This window comes from Periplaneta americana, chromosome 11 (genome assembly GCF_040183065.1).
Source record: "Periplaneta americana isolate PAMFEO1 chromosome 11, P.americana_PAMFEO1_priV1, whole genome shotgun sequence".
Lineage (NCBI taxonomy): Eukaryota > Metazoa > Arthropoda > Insecta > Blattodea > Blattidae > Periplaneta > Periplaneta americana.
The window spans coordinates 95086520-95111883 of record NC_091127.1 but is presented as its reverse complement, the minus strand read 5'-3'; the positions used below and the strand labels follow the sequence as shown (position 1 = coordinate 95111883).

At 38.7% G+C, this 25364-nt stretch overlaps 1 protein-coding gene across 1 annotated transcript in view; it reads left to right on the top strand.

Annotated features, from left to right (window-relative positions):
* Window positions 1-25364, top strand: part of Sf3a2 (splicing factor 3a subunit 2) — a 95443-nt gene that overhangs the window by 62572 nt on the left and 7507 nt on the right. Inside the window, exons 4-5 of the mRNA XM_069839792.1 lie at window positions 11893-12022; window positions 19575-19702. Coding sequence (XP_069695893.1) covers window positions 11893-12022; window positions 19575-19702 — 258 coding nt within the window. The remainder of the gene's footprint in view (window positions 1-11892; window positions 12023-19574; window positions 19703-25364) is intronic.

Here is a 25364-nt window from a genome sequence, read left to right as displayed (position 1 = left end):
GCGGAATTGCATTGACACTCGTCGAGGCGTAAAATCAGAGAGTTGGACTGGACCCGTGGGAAAGTAACTGCCAAGCTTGGGATTTTCCAGAGAACGGGGTTCTTGAAAGATCTTCGAACTAATTTGATGTTGTGGGAAGTCCAAAAGTTTAAATTTAGAGATGACGTATTTCGCGCCCAATGAGAAGAGATCTTGTTTCAGCTTATGAGGTCACTTTGGACCAATAGGGAATAGATTTTAGGCCGGTTAAGTGACGTAGTTTTTAACCAATAGGATAGTTGGTTTTAGCGTAGGATAGGTTTTTATAAATAAGGGTGATGGGGAGCGGAAACGGCATACAACATCTCATCGTGTCGGCGGCCCTACATACAGGGCACAATCACAACTTCTTATCGTGTCGGCGGCCCTACATATAGGGCACAATAACTACTTCGTTTTGTGTCGACAGGACTACGACTTCTTTTCGTGTCGACGGCACGACACACTGAGTTTTTGGTGTCGGCGGCCCAACGTAATAGTCTTTCTTCCGGCGAAGACTCGATAGTTAGAACTTTGTCATCGGCGAGACTACTCGTCAACGTTTAGGAGCTTCGGTCATAGTGTACTGGGCAGAGTATTGAATTTACAGTATCGGATAGAGCTTATTCAGAGCTGCTCTAGAGTCGATACAGAAGTGCGACCAACGATTGAATTATAAGTCAGCCGGAAATACATACTCTAGGGTTTACCAAGTGAATACGACAATAAACTTATAGTTTCGGAATTTACACTGCCTTTTATATAAGTAGCCGGCTTAGGATTATTCCCGACATCATCCTACACCACAACCGTACCTCGGCTACCCTGAGTGAATCTCACGCAACACCGAGACGCACCCACCCTCAAATGGTGCTTTCCAACGTGGGGCTCGAAGGAAGACAGCTGTTCCAGTGACCGGCCCCGGGTGCGAACACACCACCAAACAACGCGGAGGACCGGACGGAGCAGTTCAGCCCTGCATAGCCGAGGAACGACGCTGGAAGGCGGGAATAGAACCAAGCCATCGCGACATCACGACAACACCAGAGAAGGCAACACGGAGACCACCAGAGAAGGCAACTCGGAGAGGCGGTGGCAAGTATGAAGGGAGGACGTATAAATGTGTGTATATATGTATGATATTTTGGGGGAATAATTATAAAGTGTATATGTTTCAATTTCCGGTGTGATATTTTGGGTATATATATGTATTTTTTTTTTGTGTGTGATATTTTGTGGGAAAGAGTGAAATAAGTGTATTGCGTAATTTGTTGGAAGTGAGTAGAGTGCAAATACAGGCCTGGTTAGATTATTGGGAAAGCGAGCGTCGGATAGATGACAGAGTAGCATATAGATGATACTACGTAGCCATAGGAGTAAAGTAGTGAGGAAAGTACGAGAAAGACGAGGAAATAGAAACAAGGGAACCATGGAGCAAAGGAAGGACGAGGAAATTATGGAAATCAGGGAGGAGGTCGAGAATAACGCAGGACAGGAAATAGAGGGAGAGCGAACAGTGGAAAAGCAACAGAGTAGAGAAAGTGGCAAAGGGGAAATGACGCTAGAGCAGTTGTGGGAGCAAATGAGACACTTCATGGAAAATAATTCAAGGGAAAGTAGAGAACAAATTAAACAAATGGAAACTAAATTAGAGAATAACTCAAGGGAAAGTAGAGAGCAGATTCTGAGGGAAAGTAGAGAACAAATAAAACAAATGGAAAATCGATTGGGGGAAAGTTCGAGAGAGATTAGAGATCATATTGCAAAATTAGCGGAAAGAGGAAACAAGATGGAGGACAAAATAGAGAAGCTAGAGGGAAAATTAACTGAGAATGGGATCAGAATGGAGAACCAATTGAAGATAGCTATGGATAGGATGTCAGAAAGTATGAAGGATTTAGAAGTTAGAGTTAGAGATAGCGCTACGAGAGAGAATAGCGATCTAAAATCAGGTGTTGAGGAAGCGATAGTGGAGAAGGTTCGAGAAATTCAGAATTCGGTGGAAGAGAAAATAGGTGAGATGGATCAGGAAGTGGACGGTCTCAAGCGAGCCATAAAGAATAAAGAAAGGGCGGATAACGAATGTTTGGAAGAATTAAGAAGTAAATTAAACTCAATAAACGACGTACTAAATGGGGGTAGTCCCGCAAATTTAAGCGGACATAACAGCTCAGACCGTGCAGTTTCTAGACAAGAGGGCACAAGTGAGAGCCCGGCATCAGGTAGTAACATAAATGTAGGACATGTCAACAATAGTGTCAGTGAGGAATGTCAGACCTCACGTGATGACGTGCGTAGTGAGTTGATGAATGTAAACGACAAGGCATATTTAGGCCGTCCTCAGTACCCCACTCACATTATGAATGAGATTGGTTACCCTATTTTTGATGAGGTTGAATTTTCAAACCCACATAATTACATAAGTGAGCTGGAAACGTACTGTAGAGTAAGAGGGGTGCCGGACGACTTAAAAATGACTGTCGTACGAAAGAGCCTAAAGAGCCGACCACTCAACTGGGCGCTAGTGGCCCTAGGGGATAATGTCACAGACGAGGAATTCAGGGAAAAATTTTCGGAGAGATACTGGGGACAAAGACAACAACAAAGAATTAGGAAGGAAATTAATCAGAGTAGATTTGACGCGGGAAGAGGCGTCTCTATGATAGATTATTTTCTTGAACTTGTTAAGAAAGGGAAAAGCCTCAATCCGCCAATACCGGATTCAGAGCTGATCCAAACTGTGATTTCGCAGTATCCAGAGAACATCAGATATAATCTGATCGTAGCAGGGCCCCGAGACTTCGGGGAAACAATAGATCTATTGACTGCGCTGGACGGTTCGGACGCCACGCACTATGAATGTAGTGGACAGGCAGATTATGAACATGGTAAAGGAAAGGGTTCAAGCCCCACCGACCAGAAAGCGGGGAAGGGGGCAAGTATAGATTTTTCATCCCCAAGGACAGGAGCCCAAAATCAGAGTAGCTGGGGTTGTGATAGGAGCCCCAACAATGCATATAGTCGATACCATAATGGTCAGAACGGAGGGAATAGTCCCAACAGGGAGAGAAGGATTGACCCGCCCTTTGGGGGCCCTTACAATAATATTAGGAACAACCAGAGCAGTCACAACAGGATGAGAAACGATAGAGGAGGTGTTGGTCCCGTGCGTAGGGTTAACCACATACAATGGTACACGGGAAGACAAGAGAACGGAAATAGTAGGCTTAGAACCCAACCACATTGGCTTCGAAACAGAAATTACAGACAGGGATTCTGGCAGCCTAATTTTAGCAGGGGACCGCAAAATCGAGGTGATTGGAGGAGACAAGAGCAGGAGAGAGGTAGGCGAGACGTCCTACAAGAAATGGCCTCACAAGGGTGCAATAGGCCCCCTACACAGTGTAATGTGGGACAAAGTAGGAATAGAGACATGAACGGACGTCAGCAAAGTCCGGTCAGAATGAATATGGGCTGGGAGCCTATAAATAGCAGAAATAGAGACGAGATAGCAGTGGAACCGAATGCTTCTCACTCGGGAAACTGCTAAACAGAAGTCTCAAGGGTTCGGAGATTTCTGTAGCTAAGTGCAGTAAGTCACTATCAAAAGAATCCACCAACGCGGTTAGCGTAAAGAGACAGAGCGAGATTACTAACCCAGAGTTAGAAAATAATGGGACATATATTGCCATATATAGATGCTAGAATATTTGGGATAAAGTGTTGTGTGTTGTTGGACTCGGGCTCCACAAATAATGTATGCAGCTTGGAATTTTTTCAAAAGGTTAGGGATTCAGGAATAAAACTGCAAATGTTACCCATATGTTCACTGTACTGTGCGGGCGCCCTAAGCAAGAAGAAGGAAAAGGTAAAATATCAAGTGTGGTTCGAGTTAGAGTGCAGAGACGTGAAATTAAATGCTATTTTTCTTGTGATACAAAGGTTGACTACTGACATCATTATTGGAGTAGAAAGCTTTTATGAATGGCACGTGCTATTAGATTTCAGGGAAAACAGACTAGGGGTTACGGCAGGTAACGGCAGTATAGGCCATGTCCCATTCAGTAGGAATAATGCTCGATCGGAGCTAGACGAAAGAACCGCGGGAGAGATAGAATTACAGGAAGAGTTATTTTTCGTAGAGCATCTCAAAATTTGTAAGAATGTAATTATAGAGGTTAATCCTTGGGAAGGTAACGAGGTAACTAAGGGAGTGTGTCAAGTAGACTGCGGAGAATGCGAGTTGTGTATCGGCGAATTAGTCCAGGCGAGACAAATAGGACGTAATCACATTAGCGGTAGAGCCAGATATTGTAATGAGATTTCGCCGGGCGATCTTAGGCAGGTAGACGCGTATAACAATAGGAAGACAGATACTTTCGAAATAGTGAGAGATAAAGTTAGCCAGGCACACGGCCTGAGTGAGAGTGAAAGAAAACACTTAATGGATGTTGTAGGAAGCCATTTAAATGTCTTTTCAGACGCACCGGGTCTGTGTAGAGTGTATACACACAAAATTAAGGTGGTAGGAATGGAGGAATTTCGGCATAAATGTAGACCCATCCCCCTATCTTTAAGGGATCAGGCATACGAAGTCATAAATGATATGTTAAAAGATAGAGTTATAGAAGTATCAGACTCGCCTTACGTAAATGCATTGTGCTGGGTTAGGAAGCCCAATGGAAGCTTAAGAGTAACGATCGATGCCCGACACAACTCGTTTTCAGTTAAAGATAATTTCAGGACGGAGTCAGTGGACACTTTGTTAGGCCGTATCAGTGACTGTTCTATATTCACTAGTCTGGACTTGACCAGTTCGTATTGGCAGATTCCGCTGGATGAGGACTCGAGAAAATTCACAGCGTTCTTACACAACGGGAAAGTTTATCAGTATACCCGATGCCCATTCAGCATCGCGAGTTCTGGATCTGCGCTACTAAGGGCACTTGACATAATTTTTGGTGATTCGACGAAAGGTTTTCTGGCACAGTACATTGACGATTTTCTTATATATGGCAATAATGTTGATAGGCATATTAGAGATATTGATTTTGTATTGACTAAATTGAGAGAGGCTGGTATGACAGTCAAGCTGGGGAAAACAGCATTTTTTAAAGTTGAGACAGTTTTCCTGGGTTACGTAATTTCGTCTGACGGAATTAGACCAGACCAAGAGAGAATTCAGAGCATTTCGAGGATCCCGCCGCCGCGGAACCGGAAACAGGTTCGTAGATATCTAGGTATCCTACAATACCAGAATCGGTTTCTCGTCAATTATGCTAAGCATGTAGCCCCACTCCGAGCATTGTTGAAGAAGGATACATCCTTCAGGTGGGGGTCGGCAGAGCAGGAAGCATTCGATCGAACGAAACTGCTTTTCGCCGACTCAATTCTGTTGGAAAGGCCTAACGACAGCCTACCTTTTCAGATTTATACTGATGCGTCTTCATATGGATATGGAGCAATTCTATGTCAGACAGATGAAGATAACAAGCGACATGTGATTGCCACAGCTTCTAGGGGACTGTCGCGTACCGAAAGCAACGCATCAATCACGGAACTAGAGATTTCTGCTGTGTACTTCGCACTACAGAAGTTCCGTCAGTATATCTTTAATAGGCAGATCATCATATTTACTGACCATGTAAGCCTAGCGTTTCTGAGTAGATGCAAATTGAACTCTAGAATATCTAGATACGTGCATGAAATTTTGGCTCACGATGTGACGATTAGACATATTCTGGGGGCAGACGATATCTTTGGTGATTGTCTCTCTCGTTTGAATTCCAAATCGGGGCTACCGGAAACTATCACCGCCCCCACGTACGAAATTGCCGTGATGAAAATTGATTCCACGAGGAATGGAGCTCTGACGGGAAAATTTCGGAGAATTGCAGATTTGCAGCAGGAGGATTCCACGATAAGGGCCTTAATGGACAAAGCTAGAGAAATCTCACAGGTGAAAGATGAAGTGTATGGATTGCGCTCTGGTATCTTGTATAAATTGCATGGTAGGGATATCCAGAAGTGGAAGATATACATACCTGCGAGTATGGAGAATGAACTTATAAATAACTATCACCTATCTATGTGTCACTCTGGGAGTGATAGGACTATTTTAACTATGTCAGAATAATTTTATATTAAGCAACTGTCAAAGAAGGTTAGAAGGGTAATATCTCGCTGCGAGGTCTGCCAGAGGGCGAAACCTCTAAATGTAAGGTATGACAATGTACCACAGGTCATTATCAGGGGTAAAAAGAATGAACTTGTAGCAGTGGACGAACACGGTCCAATGCCCACTTCGTCCTTCGGACACAGGTACATATTGGTTACGTACGATGTATTTACAAAGTTTGTAAAGATTTACCCTTTAAGAAATATCTCTAGCAAGTTGTGTGTTGATAGCTGGTTAGAGACTACATACCGACTTACGGCCCGGTAATAGCGGTGCTCAGTGATAATGTGTCGGTACATAAATCGAAAGTGTTTTGCAAAAGGCTGGAAGATGCGGGTGTGAACCTATACAATTGCTCCGCATACTTCCCCAGCGGTAATCCCTGCGAAAGAGCGCTTAGGGATATATCATTGTATCTCCGTATTCTGTGTCACCGAAACCATAAGGACTGGTTTAGGCAATGTGAGGTGATAGAGAGAGTCATGAACCACTCTATCAATCCAACGACCGGAATAGCTCCGATCAAACTGATGTTAGGGATCGACCCTGATCCCATGATAAAGAGTTTGCCGCAGGCAATACAGGAGGGTGAGCCTCCTAGTGCGGAACTACTGTGTAAACTAGCTTTCGACCGAATCAGGAAGAAGGCTGAGTATAGACTTGGTAAAGTCAAAAGATATGGCCACAAATGGGAGCCCTCACCTGGCGATTTGGTATTGCTAAGGGACGTGAAGTTATCTTCCGCCCTTAGAGGACGTTACTCACGCATGGAGTTACTGTACAAGGGGCCCTACGAAATTAAAAGTAAATACGGAGACCATACTTTCGAATTGGTAGAAAGGGGAAAAAGTAAACCTGTTGGAAGGTACCCCAAGCAACTCTTGAGACCTTTCAAACAGGAGAGGCAAGGAGGCAGGAATGAGAAAGAATAAGGATAGTTAGTCTCACGCGTACAGCCAGGTGAACCTGTACAGCGCGGCTGGTACAACCAAGAACGCAGAGTGTGTAATTGATCGATGAATAAATAAATGTAAATATGTGAATGAATGGGACTGTACATATGTAAATGTGGATATAAATTGTACATTGGTGTGCTTATTGTGTGAGAGTTGTGTACATAGAAAGGCTTGTGAAGATATATGTACTATTTATTGTAATTGTTTGTAAGGACATTATAATCAGATTGTATTGTAAATAATGTATCACCGGCTGACTGCGAAGGGGAACTATGAGGCTAGTTATAGGCAGAAAGTGGGGACATCTCATAACATTGGAAACTCTTTCGGGAATTTCCAATGGTTATGTAGATGGGCATTTGAAGCAGTAATTAGGAGAGGGAGAGACCGATTTATTAGCGAAATGATATCTCCATATTTTTTTTTGTTACATGTATTCGCGGGGATGTTCTGGCGACTTGGTTAGAATTAGCTTCCCACGCAGATGGTTCACATCGTCTGTGTCACTTGTCAGCATCGGACAGATTTACAGCCACCTTGTGCGGAATTGCATTGACACTAGCGTCTTGCTCACGAACCGCTAAATATAGTCTCTCACAACCAACTATAACTCCGGTAACAAATCGCCAGCATCTAACTCTCGATGCAATGGAAACTGCCCAATCTAACCCAGCATTTGCTTCCCGGAGACTCACTCTCCATCTCCAATGTCGCTGACTCGAGTATCTCTCAATGTAATTACCAACTCCAATCTCACGGACTACTCATATCAAACTCTATCACTCGAGTCTTCTCCATTACTATCAGTACCAAACTTCCTAGTCGGGGCACCTGTCAAGTCGTCTCTGCCTGACTTCCAAGTCCAACCTCGCATGTCGACTCCCGCTCTATAACTGCCTCTTACACGAAAGACCAAACCCCTCAAGCCTTACAGAACATACTAGAATTGCCCAACGACGGAAATACAAAATGCGCGAATCAAAGACATGAACTGTGATCGTGTCACAATTAAAGAGATACTAAAGCCTCTAGCCTCGCGTAAGGTCTCAGAAAAAGTAAGGAAGGATGATAAGATGATAACATGAGTACTGCCATCTATGTCATGAAAGGTGAACGAATAGATGAAAACAAAGGAAATGAGCGGTGGCGAAAACCAATCGCCACATACTCCCCCCCCCCCCTTATACTTCAGCCTACCTTTTTCCCCAAAAAGGTATGGCTGAATAAAACCAACCAAAAAACTCAGTCAAAGAACCACATATAGAACAAAGAATAACCCTGCAACGGAAAATAAGGAAACCAACAAAAAAAACTCCACCCGTCAAGGTACAATAACTCAATCCCATACTACCAAAAGCAATCCCAAACAAAATGCCAAACTAACCATACCAAAAACTTCATATCCATCTCGCCTACCAAATGTCCAAGATGGCAGGACGTTCAACAGTCCCTATAACAATACCACCCGAAAAATCATCACCGATACTGGCAGCCCAAATGACAGAACTAGTGAAGGAGTGAAACTCCAAACCTCCCTCCCCTCAAGCCCAAATATGGGGAGGCAATGTCAATGAAATTACCAAGATACAAAGTCAAAAAAAATATCACAACTGCATAAATTAAGGTCACCTGTTAGTATCCGGAAGAATGGAAATGACAAGACGAGACTTTGGATGAGAAGTACGGAAGAGACCACCAGCTCCCGTAGTCTCGAAGAAAACCAGGAAATGCTGATCACCGTTCATCATATAACAGAAATATGTACAAATGATGAAAAATATGCTAGCATACAAAATAAATCACCATGCAACAAAGAAATTCCGTAGAATGGTATAGTTAAGTTGTAGTTGTCGTCTGCTACGACTGTAACATATTAAGCCTTTCTCTCTAGACTACATCTAATCTCACTTCCACTGTAGTGTGTTAAAACCATACTTTCTCTCTCTAATGGTTAAATCTGCTAGGTTCCCAATTCCCCAAAGATCTGTGGATCGTGCTTCTATCGAAGCACCTCCGAGTTGTCTCATTGTTACATAGGAGTGAGCAAATAATAAATGATTAACAACTAAATGATAATTTATTATACTAAATGAAATACTAAAACTAAGAATGACAAACTATGATACATATTACTACCCTAAAATGAATGAGAAGGTGACTAATGAGTATTGACAAAAATCTAGCGAACTCTACAACTAGGGAAGACGTCCATTCTTCTTCTACATAACTCCACCATAAGAGTCCAACATGTACTTCCGGTAAATGCGTACTTATCATCCAGACACACATGTCTTTCCGCATTAACGGGAGTAATCGTACTTTCACCTTGGCAATAAAACTGAGTACATACCTCCATGTCATAAGCACTATCACTAAACCTTGAAATATACCACTCAAGCCTGAGTAGCAGTCCACAACCTGGCAGCATGATTCCAACATGTCCAGCGTCCCCTGGCCAGCACATACCTTGGTGCCGCCAACTATCCATAAATAACTCGTAACTAATGTGTGTGACGTTTTGTGGTTAACTCGACTCCGGCGTTTCCAATTTCAAATGCCGCATAGTCAGTACACCATAAGCTTGCACCACCCCATAGAAAATGTGATTCCCAATCACAAAGACTGCTGCCTTCTTTCCAATGTAGTGGTTCACTCCCAGAAGATTCCACTCTAACCGGACACACCAATCCGATCTGGTATGTAGCCACCTGACGACTCTGGTATTCACGAATACAAGTGCTTTCGTGTACTCAGCAATGCACGAACTCCAGTCTGAGCGGACACACCGCCCGTTCCCATGCATAGATGTCTCCGGACTCGAAGTTCACTGTTCCAATGCCACTCTCCAACTACACGTCCTGTGGTCGACTCTCTCTCCATGCGTTCTGGCGTGAACACTCCGACTCTGCATCCTGTCGTGAACTCTCCAACACCACATACCATCGTCGACTCTCTTTCAATGTGTCCTGGCATGAACTCTCCAACTCCGCATCCTGTCATGAACTCTCGTGGGGGTGATGATGGAACGATGTTAGGCAATTGTCGTGCGCCGGTCTCCGCTGATGTCCCTCTGCTAAATGCTGTAGTCGCAGGTATTGAGAGGGGAAACAGGAGTGACAAGGCAAGATAGGCCGAAGTGTGCGTGTGGGGATGATGTTGTGATGTTGAAAGGAAAAACTCTGCTTACAGATACAGATATTTATTTCAATAATTAGTTCCTCTACTCGGTCTTGGGCAGGGGAAACGGGAGTGTCGTTAAAAAAATACCGAATATTGAAGTATATGTTCCTGTGACTCTGATTGAGACTAGTTGAAGAGCTGACGGAGCTAGGACTGGAGATATAAGAAGTTAGGGGTAACGGGAGTATCTGGAAACTAAACTTGCTCGAAAGAAAAGGGGACGATTAAGGTGAGTAAGAGGGAGATGTGAACTAGGTATCTTCACCTACCGAGCTCGCAAACATGGCCTGCGACTCCGACTGATGAAGAGATGGGATGCAGTTATCAAGCTTGCTAGACATGGCCCGCGACTCCGACCACTGCAGGGGGTTTGAGGGAAGGACTAGAGTTGAGCAAGCCGGGGGTGAATGTGGGAAGAGAAGGTGAGAGAGTGAAGCGCTTAGAGGAGAAGAGAAGTAGTTAGTTTGAAGATGAAAGGCCCACTGGTCTTTAGCACGTTCGACACGAGCTTATAAAGGCTGGCTCCCCCACCCATCACGTGACTAGTGACGTCACATTGGCAAGGACCAATGGGGAGAAGGCAAGTCCCCCACTTAATGATCCGTGTCTCGCCTGAATGCCCTCTTGGATTTTAAAGTAAACTACTTGTGTGGGCTACACTGGTTGCATTGGCAGGGTGGGTGATGCAATATTGACGAGGCAAAATAGCCAGTCATTGGGAGCATCCGAACACCCCTTACTCAACAAGGGCAGCGAGGGTGGAAGCCAGGGGGAGATGACCGTCTGCTCTCTAAGACTTGCCATGTAGCGGGCAAAACTAGAGAATAAAGAAAAGTCGAGGCAGGCTCGCAAGGAGCATAATGAAGGAATCTCAACAAGGTGATGGTGATGTCTTATTCAGAATAAGGACAGGCCTATGGAATGCATGCATTGTTTGTTACATGACATTATTATGTCTTGGTCACAATATGATGTGTCTAATTTAATTGTCAATTTGCAGTTTCTACTTTCAAGTGCATATGACTTTGTTGAGTATATTCGAGTGGTGTTTTCTGATATCTAAAATTTGGAAGTAATAATTCTGCCTTTCTAGTGTCCTTACCTTAGAAACAGAATTTCACAAGGGCCTTAGCTGGACATATATAGAGAAAATGGAAATCAACCAACCATATTCCGAAGTGCAGAAGAATAGTGTAATTAAGCCTTGAATATGAATGATGTAAAGAATTTAGATACTGTTTTCACTTTCTTTTAATATCAGTATAATTTCAATTTGAAAAATTGGACTTCAATTTTCTTTGTGATGTCTTTAATTGTATATAAACTCTTCTTTCTTTTTCATGTACATATTACTCTGAATTGTTTCACTTTCTCACAAATCAATGTGTAGGGAAATGAAACCTCAATATTACTTATATAAATATCTTCTTTGACACAAATAAGCATTTAATGTTAACAGGTACTTGTGCTGAATAGAGGTAAGGAGAAATATAAATATAATATAACTCGTTATAGTTCAAAAACGAATCTGTTTCTGTATGTACATAATTATTATTTCAGCCTGCTCCTGAAAAGCCGAGAGTAGAGCCAAAAAAGTTTGTGAAGATTGGTCGTCCTGGATACAGAGTCACTAAGCAACGAGAGCCTGAAAGTGGGCAGCAGAGTTTGCTTTTCCAGATTGATTATCCAGGTCAGTGTTCGCAGATTTTTACTTATAATAATCATAACTATGTATATACACACTGCTGAAAGAATGCTAAACAAAAGCATGTATTGTCTTTTAAGTCACTAGGTTACAAAACTCATGGTCAGTTTCATCAACATTTAACAGGAGATTTAACAGAATGTCCGTTTCATCAACATACATTAAGACTAATGACTTGTTAAAACTTCTGTTAGTTTAACACCTCGTCCTTCATCTGTTAAATTTTAACAAATCGTTTCGGTGGCTGGCAGATGAAATGCAGTACGATTACTTGAATTCTGAAGAGGAGGAAGGAGGTTATGTTATCCAACATGCTACAAAGCCATTTAGTGTAATTTTCGGCGTTCATTTGTTTATGAAACCCTTTTTTGAAAAAAAAAAAAACTAACTTCGAAGTGATCTGTTCAAAATAGACATTGGCACCCTCAAAAGTTGTTAAGTGGCAAACTTTTTTATTTTTCACTTTAGATGAGAGGTGAAAGCAAGAGAAATGTTTACAAAGAATGAGAATTACTTTTTAAACAGGTTCATTTTCGAAATCTGTACCAGTTTCTAAGTTAAATACACATTTCAACTGGCGGACTTCCGTATGCAGAGTGACAACTTTGGTCTGTTAGAACTGCAGATTGTGATAGAAATCATCGCGCTGATTTCAAATTTGTTTGAAATTTAATTGAAATATTTATATTGCATAAATAACATCTATGGCCGCCGGCTTAGCTCAGTCGCCTAAGGCACTTGTTTGCCAATCCAGAGTTGCGCTCAGGTGTGGGTTTGATTCCACCTTGGACTGATTACCTGGTTGGGTTTTTCCGAGGTTTTCCCCAACTGTAAAGTAAATATCAGGTAGTCTATGACGAATCCTCGGCCTCATCTAGCCAAATACAATCTCACTATCATCAGTTTCATCGACGCTAAATAACCAAGTAAAAAAATTACGTCTATATTGATTAAATACTATAAAAATCCATGTTGCTCCTATATCCCCTTCGTTAATGTTCTGTCCTCTATGTGTCTGTATGGAGGCTCCTACGAGCTGACTGCTAACTCCAAGCTAGAGGAGGCCCAACCTGATCGGTGTCTAGATGCTACATTAAAATAATAAAATTAATAATGCTATAACAGCTGATCAATGAGTCTGAAATTTATAGACACAAGTGTTGCATTGATAGATAAAATGAAATGCTAAAATTATTAGCAAGTAATTAAAAGGAGGAAGTTATAGTTCTTACTGATTACCACTTCAGGGACGCCACACCAAGATCCTCATCACCTTCGACCTCGGTTTGTGCAGGATTGTCGTCATCTGAGTTATCAGAGGTTATCTCTTCCTCTCTGAGGATAATGTTGAAGTTCTCAACTTGCTGCTCTGTCACACCTTCTTTCTCCCACGCCTCAAACATAATCTTCTTTGTATGTTCCACAGTTGCATGCAAATTTTCTGGTGTCACTTCTCTCACAGCTTCTTCAGTCAACTGGAAAACTTTAGCTGTTGTGAAAGGCAGAAGAGTATTTTCCTTTACCACTATACCTTTAAGTAAACCCCATGTATTTTCAATTGCATTGTACGTACAATGGTAAGGAGGGAGACGAACTACAGTCTGTCCTGCTTGCTATGCGAGGGTATCTATTTCGTATATGGGGAACTCAGATTTGTGAAGTTTTCATGAGCTGCAATAGTTCCACTTTTCTCAGTTCCTCTTTGCATGAATTTGTTTATGTTGTAGCCAGTTAATTGTATTCGTCTTTCTGGATGCTATTGTTGGAGGCTTGTCATTTTGGGTTGAATGATAGGTGGCACTGTCCATGACAATTGTTTGCCTGGGAAGAATATTGGGCAGTAGGTTTTCAGAAAACCAGGTGTTACAGTGGGCAACATCCATCTCCTCGTGATAGTCTTGGACTGAGAAGCCCATAAAGCATCTTCTACAAACCCATGGACTGATCCCACATGACACACATCGATGATGCACCCTCCCTTACCTACAGGTAGTATCAAGGTGGAATCACAATATCGTCTGTCCACATGCGAAACACCATGGTTAGCTTTCACCCAGGTCTCATCAGTGAAAATCACATTTCCAAAGTCTATGCTGATCATAATATGGAGGAAATGACAACACCACATTACAATATCTTGTCATTCCATTAGCACTTTACGACCACTGAATTTCTTGTATTTAAAATTCAGAGCTTTCAGAACCACTGACAGTGATGTCACTTTCTCACTGAATAGGCCAGCCTCATTCAGCAAATGTACTAACCTTTTGCTTGTTGAAATTTCACCAAAATGATAAATATGTCGACAAATAGCATCAAGATTAAAACTGTCTAAGTTCGTGATAGGTTTTGCCTTTTCGTGATACTTTACAGGGGTTCGAAGTTTATTGCTTTCACTTCCGGATTGCCTGAATCCCTCTTTTGTAAATTGCGACATTGTACACTTATTCACAACAGTGGCATCGGCTGTTCTTTGAACTACTTGTGTTACTGGTAATAAGAGTCCTTTATTGTCACATTCTTTCTCAAAATATTCACTGACACTTAGAACAATTTCTCTCCCTTGGGAGCCAATAGTTCTTTTACTCTCTTCGACATTTTTTTTTATAAATAAAATAATTTAAAAACCCATAACAAAGTATTAACTGTACACTGAAAACTAAGCAATAACCCTGAACTTGCACTAACAGGCTGCTAAGAACAATAAGCTTCTGCCTTGCATGTGTCGAATTGTCTCCAGTGGAACTAAACAATACGTTACACTGAATGAGAAGTTGGCAAAAGAAAATTCAACCTTACGACTAGAAAATTGCCATAATCCACTAGTATATGTAGTAATTGGGGGAAAAATAGTTAGGTTTCACCGTTAAGAGTATTAAGTAAGCTGATTTGGACTATAGTCAGTGGAGTGGCATTATTATTATTATTATTATTATTATTATTATTATTATTATTATTATTATTGCTGCTGTTATTGAAAAATGTTTCAAAACTGACTATAATATAGCTATACGGTAACAAAACTTCGATGTGCCATTACTCTATAATTACAGTTTGAATGAAGCAGAACTTCTCATTGGGCTAAATAGATCCCAAATAAAGCAAACAGAAATCCATTTGCTGTTGAGTTCACATAGCCGCAAATACAGCATTTACTTTGTCGGCAAAAATACCCAGTATAACAACTATGCACATGTGTAATGCATTATAGCGACATGCCAGTGCCATAAAAAAAAATCCTGTTTGAAAATTTATCTTTCACACCAGGTATCACTTATTGTGCTGATGCGTAAACAAGGAATGAAAATTTTTCTTGCTGCAGTTCATTTCATCACATTTTACCTTTAGGACATAGGTTTCATTTCATCGCACTTCTTTTAATGTAGGCATGTTCACAATTCAACATGTTTAATTTAGCAGTGCTGTACAGTGTACACTACTGTAGCCTATCTTGGGCAAGCAAAGTGTGCCTTTGCTTAATCTTAGTGATAATGTACAGTAGTACATTTGGTTTTTTGTATAGTGGTTAGGGAATTAACAAGTAACCACTGGAATATTGGAAGCATTTTAGCGAATTTATTTTAAACAAATACTCTTTTACAGATTTAAATGAGTGTGTATTTTAATATGTTAATATTTCATAAACATATATCCTTTTAGAGTTTTATATAGGTACTAAGATGTGATTTTAACATGTTAAGATTTTATAAACATGGCCTTTGAAATAATCAAAAGTAACAGACATGGAAGTTTACAGTGAAAGAGACTGTGAGAAATAGAAACCTTTAAACATTGATGAATCAGGGTATTGTAACTTTTATACAACAATGTGACTTTTATTTCTACTTTAAGCACACACCCGTCAACAATATGTATTCCACTCAACACAGTAACACAGTCATTATTGGACTCCACACAACGACAATGACAATACACGTGTATTATTGAGAAGAACAACAATGTACTCGTAATTTCAACTAATGTTCATGAAGCACTTGCAGAACAAAACTGTCAGTTCTCAGTTCAAAGTTGTCGACCTGGTTGGCAAGTTGGTATAGCGCTGGCCTTCTATGCCCAAGGTTGCGGGTTCGATCCCGGGCCAGGTCGATGGCATTTAAGTGTGCTTAAATGTGACAGGCTCATGTCAGTAGATTTACTGGCATGTAAAAGAACTCCTGCGGGACAAAATTCCGGCACATCCGGCGACGCTGATATAACCACTGCAGTTGCGAGCGTCGTTAAATAAAACATAACATTTTTTCAGTTCAAAGTTTGTTCGCCTTGGCTAGTTCTTTTAGCTCACTCACTCAAGTTCACTGTACATCGAACTCAAGCCTTCCAGATACAGTTCACTACACATCGAACCCAAGCCTCTGGATACGTCGCACTCGCCTGGATACTGCCAGAGTTATGGACTCATTCAAGTTCACTGCACATCAAATCAGGTCCACCTTGCTTGCTGCTGTCCAAGACTTGAAGGCTGACTGAAGACTAACTTTCGAAGACTCACTCGCCCTTTTATTTATTAAATCACACGTTCTCGAATCTTCGATTCGTGTGGTTTTGCGAACCTTTGAGAGGGTTACTCTTCTAGATATTCCCCCTGCACTCTCTGCTCCGCGCCATCCCGTAGTTTTCCTTCCCTTTGCCCCGTACCGCTACATGTATTACTGATTTGTTATGAATATGATTTCGGTGATGAATGAAGCCGGTGATATTCAGGGATGTTGTGGCTCGAATTTCCTGGCATTTGCCTTACGGTTGAGGGAAAACCCTGAAAAACTTCAACCAGGAAATTCAACCCGACTGGGAATCGAACTCAGGCCCTCTGTGTAAGAGACCAACAATTTTTGTATGTGGATAGCAACAGTAAAATTTCCTTAATAACTTTTAAACAAATCGATTTTCTCTCATGAATAATGAATGCAATATTGTTTTGGCTAACAATACTTTTGATTATGCTCCCAATCAATTATATCAAATGTACACTATACATTCATGTGTTACTGCTTTCAATAATCCTGTGATATGCATAACGTGGCCCGCCGAAGTGGTGTGCAATTTGAAAATGGGTCACAGTCCTGTCATCCGCAGTACGGGGAACTCGTATCATGCAAAGTGAAGTGGGTAAGCATTAGACACACACACATATTCGTATGGTTACTTGTTTTCTTGCAAAATGCTAATACCCAAACATATAACAACATGTGGTGTACCCAAACATATAACACGTGGTGCTTCCTGAAGAAAATATGTCTCCAAATATCATTTGGTTAATCATTTCAAAGCTTTTGATAGATTATGAAATAGCATCACACAGTGCTGTCAAAATTAATTTTCCCAATGTTACGATTACAGAGTATAAATTTCACTTAGGACAAAGTTGGCTTAGAAAAATGAAAGAAAATGATGTATAAATCAGTTATTCGTAGATTTCAAAAAGGCATATGACTTGGTTAAGAGAGAGGTTTTATATAATATTCTTATTGAATTTGGTATTCCCAAGAAACTAGTTCAATTAATTAAAATGTGTCTCAGTGAAACTTACAGCAGAGTCCGTATGGGCCAGTTTCTATCTGATGCTTTTCCAATTCACTGCGGGCTAAAGCAAGGAGATGCACTATCACCTTTACTTTTTAACTTTGCTCTAGAATATGCCATTAGGAAAGTTCAGGATAACAGACATGGTTTGGAATTGAACAGGTTACATCAGCTTCTTGTCTATTCAGATGACATGACTATGTTAGGAGAAAATTCACAAACAATTAGGGAAAAACCGAAAATTTTACTTCAAGGAAGTAAAGCGATAGATTTGGAAGTAACTCCCAAAAAGATAAAGTATCTGATTATGTCTCATGACCACAATATTGTACGAAATGGAAACATAAAAATTGGAGATTTATCCTTCGAAGAGGTGGAAAAATTCATATATCTTTGAGCAACAGTAACAAATATAAATGACACTCGGGAGGGAATTAAACACAGAATAAATATGGGAAATGCCTGTTATTATTCGGTTGAGAATCTTTTGTCATCTAGTCTGCTGTCAAAAAATCTACCGGTGTTCTGAATGGTTGTGAAACTTGGACCCTCACTTTGAGAGAGGAACAGAGATTAAGGGTGTTTGAGAATAAGGTTCTTAGGAAAATATTTGGGGCTAAGAGGAATGAAGTTACAGGAGAATGAAGAAAGTTACACAACGCAGAACTGCACGCATTTTATTCTTCACCTGACATAATTAGGAACATTAAATCCAGATATCTGAGATGGGCAGGGCATGTAGCACGTATGGGCGAATCCAGAAATGCATTTAGAGTATTAATTGGGAGACCGGAGGGAAAAAGACCTTTGGGGAGACCGAGACATAGGTGGGAGGATAATACTAAAATGGATTTGAGGAAGGTAGGATATGATGAGAGTGGATTAATCTTGCACAGGATAGGGACCGATGGCGGGCTTATGTGAGGGCGACAAGGGACCTGCAGGTGACAATGGACCTGCGGGTTCCTTAAAAGCCATTTGTAAGTAAGTTACAGGAGTTCGGAAACAGAACATCTGGAATTCGAAAGTGGTTAAAAACTTTTACTTTTCTGGCTTTCCTATTTAACAGCATCAGATTTTTCTTGCAGAACTAATATCAGTAGTCCCTCCTGTTAATGAAATTTTTTTATTTTCTTATATTCTGGAAAACTATATTAAAACATCAAACTTTTCAAGCTGAAGCACCACAATTTCGAACTGTATGAACTACAGATGCAGAAGAATGTTACCACTATGGACTGCAGCATTAATTTTGTAAGACATGTCCACCTATCTTCACGGTCATAGATGTATTAAAATAAAAGCAAAGACTAAATGTGAAGTAGGCTACTAAAAATGTTAGAAATGGGAAGGACAATAAAAAAAAATCAGAATTGACAAAATTGTAAGGAACCGTTAATCTTGAATTGGTATGAACAATACATTTCAAATGAAATATCCCTTTTATAGTACTTGAGGAACATGGGATATCTAGAATATGTGAGCCCAAACTTAAATTTTCATTATCATTAGTGTTGCCATGTGACAAAATGAAAAATAGTTTGTGTTGAAATAAAAAAAAATTAAGTGCGACAAAATGACCGACTGCCATTTTTCTTTTATTATACTTTGAAGCCGCATACAGTGCATTTCAACCTTCTGCTTTTCTTAGCTAGTTTTTTGAGCACATAATTTTCATTCACAGGAACTTTCTCATGTATGTACAGTCCATCAAGGTGCTCCTACTGTATGCTATTCCAAAGATAAAATGATGAAAATGACATTTCAGGAGTATGAGTAATTACAGGGACAGTTGTCATTATTGTGAATAGGTTGTGTATTACTGGAAGTAAGTCACTGTGATTATGTTGCAGAACTGAAGAGCTTTTTTTTTTTGGAGTGGGTTTACCTCAAAAACTTTCCCCTCACTGTGCCAGTACTGTGTTTCATTGTACAGAGATGCATGATGTGATTAATAAATATGCCTATACCAGTATATAATATGTTTTACTTACAGAAATTGCAGAAGGCATAGCACCTAGGCATCGTTTCATGTCAGCATATGAACAGAAGGTCGAACCTCCAGACAGAAAATGGCAATACTTGCTGTTTGCTGCAGAACCATACGAAACAATTGCATTTAAGGTTGGTTTCCTGTTTTATTTTTATAGAATTATTAAGAAATACAAGATATTCTTAGAGAATGGAGGACAAAAGTAGAATATCATTGCTCAAATACCAACTTCAGAGTGTTTTTATATGTTGATAACGTGATTGTGATAGAAGCTAAAAGAAGTGATCTCCAAAATTCTTTGTATGGTGTGCATAATGTACTTGGAATATGAAAACTTCATTAGTATTCTGTAAAAGTATCTTTTTAGGAGAAAAACTGAAGCACATCTCACTTGTTAATTGCTTCAAAAGCAACATTTGCATCATAAGGATTTCAAACAAGTTATTTAGAAAATGTTACGGTCAATGCTTGAAATGGGGTTAAAAAGAGGTGCGATGATTTCATCTGTTTCTCATATTCACTCACTTCTTCATATACATGTACACACTCAATCTCTTTTTTTCATTGATTGATTTTAGTTTACTTCAACACTTTGTTTAAAAATTTAAAATTGTTTAGTCGACATGTTAAAAGTGTTAAAATTTAAAATAGGTTATGTATCTTAGATGGCTTTTTCTTTCAATGACAGCATTGGAGATTTTATTCCATTTACTTCCTATGATGCAATAAAGGCAGATTGGTGTTTTTATTTTCCTCAAGATCTTTATTTAGTCTTTTGCACTGTAATAATAGTAATAATAATAGTTTTATTTTCCCTGGCAGAGTTAAGGCCTTTAAACCTTCTCTTCCACTCAACCAGGACCAAAGCACATACAGGAAAATACATACTGGTATACAAGTAATAACTTAAAAAAAAAAAATTGAATACATATGGTGGATATAATCACATAGAGGACAATGCATTCCGGTTTACAACTAAAAAAAAAAATAATAATAAAAAAAAATAATAAAAAAATAAAAAATAAAAAAATTGTAAGTGGCTACTATCCATTTTGCAATTTTTTTCTTCACAGATGGTACTGGTTTCCGACTGAAATGTCTATTTTATGAAGGTACAATTGGGTTCAAAAAGGATGGGCTAACACTTGGTAGTTTAAATGTAGTTTTTAAGTCAGGTTCACACAAGTAAACTCATTGAATTCGAAGGCAATGTTGTGATGTTTGTTCCGGTTGATTCTTTGATTGTGATCCGTCTACAATACAGCAAGTGCTATAGTGTGGTATAGCATAGGGGTAAGATTTCTGATTTCGAAAGAAGAGGTTGTAAGTTCACTTCCCGGCATGGTTGATTTTTTTATTGTATTATTTTATATTTTTAATGACAAGTGTTAGTGGAACTTGTTAATAAACTTGGTTATGCAAGCCTTGCAAACATATTATAGCCATCATTCATTTGCTATTATTAGGTTTCCTCAAAAATCAGAAGCACATCAAACATAAATAAACAAAAATTATGCAAAAAACATATATAAACAAAAAAAAAAAGGCTTGTGGTAGGGACTAGTATTTCATCCACAAACCACCTGTTCAGCCTCACATCTCTACAAGGGAAGAGGACGCCATCTTAATCAGAGAAGTTGAAAGTGCCTTTGAATTGAAGATGGCGTTCAACTTTCCCGGCTCCCCACTAACCGTGAGGAGACATTTTAGAGAGCATGGCATAAGGTCTCATCGAACTGCAACAAAACATTTGAAAATAATGTTGTGGACCATATAGCTTATGCTACTATCCAGCAGGACTTCGACTGGAAAAATGTGAATGCTCCCTGTGAAGAATATAGATAAACAAAAAATACAGAAAGCTAAACTCCAATATGAACAAACTGAAGAATGGTAAACAGTATCACTTCAGTATTGCCATTATTAAACAAATAGAACTAAATTTATGTTTACAATGGTAACATGTTTTAATGTTGTAGTTAAACATATTTTTAAAAGCTATAAATCAGATATAAATGCAGACGGTTTTTTTAACAGACAAGAGTGTTCCCCAGGGGAGGAGTTGTACTGTTTACTAAACATTCAAGGCGATGTCGCCACTTGGTACTTGTGTAAATGGTGTTTATAAAAACTTATTATGGTAAATTTGTAATGTAAAAAATTAAGACTAACGTAGATTCGAACCTACTATAACCAATGCCATCTGGTTTAGACCCGTGCTTAAGCCACCTATGCTACAATGGCTCATACTTCAATCCAGCGTATTACATAGCTTTCTTCATTTCAATAAATGTTGTACCCCGTTTCGATAGATTTAGTATTTGTCTATTTTATTGCTATTTCACTCTTCGAGGTCCTGATGCAGCTAGAATGAACCCTTCGTTTTATTTTATAACATATTTTAGAATAAAATACAGCATATTTACATAGTTTAATTGTGTCATCTTTTAAACTGAAGCTTCAAGAAGACGGGCATGCGCACTGTTCTGTTTCTGGAACTTTGTCACTGGCCTATTCTTTTTTAACCTTATTGTACATGTTGTGTTGTCAAGCTGAAAGTTGCAGTTGCTTTCTGTTAGGGTTTGTTTATGTATTCCAGTTTCAGTGTATATTTTTCCATGCTTTTTTGCTACCATAAAAATTGGTGATGCTGATGAAAATTTGCATATATTTAATATTTTAACATTATTTTTGTTAACAGTGATAACATATTCAATATAATCATTTAATAATGAAGTTACATAATAATAATCATCATCACCATTATTATCATCATCCAATTTCAGCATTGCTTGTTTTAAGCAAGAACAGTCTCACCAGTGATACCTGGTTGGTTCTGATCACTCATTTACTCTTCAGTAAAAGTCGTTTCAAGTCTCTAATGTTGGTGAATCCAATGACAATTTTAAGTTTTTAAAAAAATATTTTGACAAATTAAGTACAAAAGAGATAAGAAAGTTGCATTTAAAATGTATGTTTAAATGATGTAAATGTTTCAGTATAGTTACAAAACTCAAAACTTGATTATAAATAAATAAAATTACAAAAAATTAATAAATGAACAAATAAAAAAAACTAGATTTTACCTCACAAATCATGCCATAAATTTTTACTATTTTATTTTATTGGCTCACAAATGAAAACATAAATACTCTTATTATATTATTTAGTCTTACTATGTTTTTGGTGTTGCACTAGTTATAATATTTCATTTCAAAAATATTTTAATTTTGAAGGTTTTAATATGAAACTGTTATCCAAAGGTAGACAGATCAGTAGTGGAATTCTCGCAGATACATCAAAGAAATTAATTACAAATTTTCAAATCATAAAAGAAATGGATAATCATGACAAATTAGAACTAATAAAAATTGAAGTATGGAAAAATCAACAACATTTCAAAATCTACAGTGCCTATAACCCACCTAATAATCCCCTTGATCTAACTTTACTTGATATACAACCTAAAACTATCATAATTGGTGACTTTAACGCCCACTCCCAACTTTGGGGCTACGATAATGTAAACCAACCTGGAAAAATGATCATGGACCTCCTAAATACTACAACCGCAGAACTTGTCTACAGAAAAGAAGATCCCCCTACTTTCATTCATTATTCTGGTTCTGGTACAAATCCAGACTTATTACTAGTAACATCAGATATCCATCATGAAACCAAGAAAAAAATAATTGAAGACCCTGGATCTGGCCATAGAGTCATCATTGCTTCTATCCATCTCCACCAAAACCGAAGAAAAGAACCCTACAATAACAAAACAACATGGAACTTTAAGAAAGCAAATTGGAAACTATTTACAACAGAATTCGACGAACACCTCAAGCTCAACACACCACTAATGGAAAATACAAACTCAGATAGATTGAACAAATATTTCTGTGAATCTCTTCTTAAAATTGCAAAAAAGCACATTCCACGAGGCAAACAAAAAAAATACACCCCATTCTGGACAGAAAACCTGAATTTATTGAAACAAGATAGAGATAAAGCAAGAACCAAAGCAGAACATAGCAAAACACCAGAAGATACTCAAGATTGGAGGAAGAAGACTGGCATTCTTAAAAAAGCAATCATAACAGCAAAAAAGAACAGTTTCAATAAATTTATTGAAAATATTAATTACAGAACCAGTAGCACTAAAACATATAAATTTCTGAAGAATATTTCCAATACACAGGAAAATACTAGCCAACCTATTATTCATAATAACAAAACACTAACAGATAGTAGAGATATAGCAAACGCATTTAATAAACACTACTCAAACTCTCACAGATTACATCGCAATATCAAAAAAACTGACAAATTTATCAAAAGAGAATTACATAAAAATAATAAAAACAATATTACTAGTACAAAACCTGAAATATTTCATCAAAATTTTACTTCCAAAGAATTAACTCTAGCTATACAAAATTTAAAAACCAAGAAATCTCCTGGCCCCAACATCATTCATTCCGAATTTTTTAAACATCTGGGGGGAAAAGCCAAGTCTGTACTTTTATCCATTTTTAATTTATCATGGAACACCTCAATTCCTGCAGCTTGGAAAAAAGCAATCATTGTACCAATTCACAAAAAAGGGAAACCTGCTCATGATGTTAATAGTTATCGACCAATAGCACTATTAAGCATGATAGCAAAAACCATGGAGTCCAGATTAACTTGGTATTTAGAATCCCAAAATCTTTTATCACCAAGACAAGCCGGCTTTCGACAACTACACTCTACCAGTGAACAAATCATACGCCTCGGCCAAGAAATAAAAGACAGTTTTAAGAAGAAAGAAGATACCTTGGCAATATGTATTGATTTTCAGTTAGCATATGACTCTTTTTGGAGAAATAAATTATTACTAAAACTCCAGAAATTAGGTATCTCCAGCAATATGTTCAGATGGATATCAGAATTCCTTAGTCAAAGATTCATTGCCACTAAATTCAATAATTCACTTTCTAGTTACAGACAAACATATCGAGGTCTACCTCAGGGCGCTGTCCTCAGCACAACTTTATTCAATATTTATATAAATGACTTACCCTCCCTATTAGAGGAATCAAACATGAAAACAGCACTATTTGCAGATGATATAGTTTTGTGGACTTCCGGATCTTACAGACATAGAGACAAAATTCAAAATTCTGCTCTTAAAGCTCTAAATCAACTACATGAATGGAATACATCAAATTTGATGACACTCAATTTAAGCAAAAGTAACTACCAAATATTTTCACTCGGTAAAAAAGAAAGAGAATTCAATATCCAATACAATGGCCAACACCTTCCTAGGACTTATGAATCCAAATATCTTGGAGTTATTTTCGATAATAAGTTAACATGGAGCAACCATTTGAAATACATTTCTGAAAAAGCTCGTAAAAGATTCTCCCTTCTAAAAAGACTAGCAGGAAAGAAATGGGGATGCTCTAGGAATACTTTGAACACTACATACAAAATGTTTATACAGCCAGTGCTGACATACTGCAGAGAAATTTTAATTACTTCACCTTTCATAAACGACATAGAATATGTTCAAAACCAAGCTCTCAGACTCATTACTGGTGGAATCAAAACAACTCCAATAGATTCTATGAGGTTCCTCACTAATATTAACAGTATCAAAATGACAATAGAAGAAAAAGCACTGATTCAATATAAAAAACTTTTCAGATTACCAGGAAACAATTGGCATTCATACAGTCCTCTCTGTAGATTGAAAACTCAAAAAAGTTTCATATCCATTGTTCAAGAATTAAAACAGAAAATCAATAT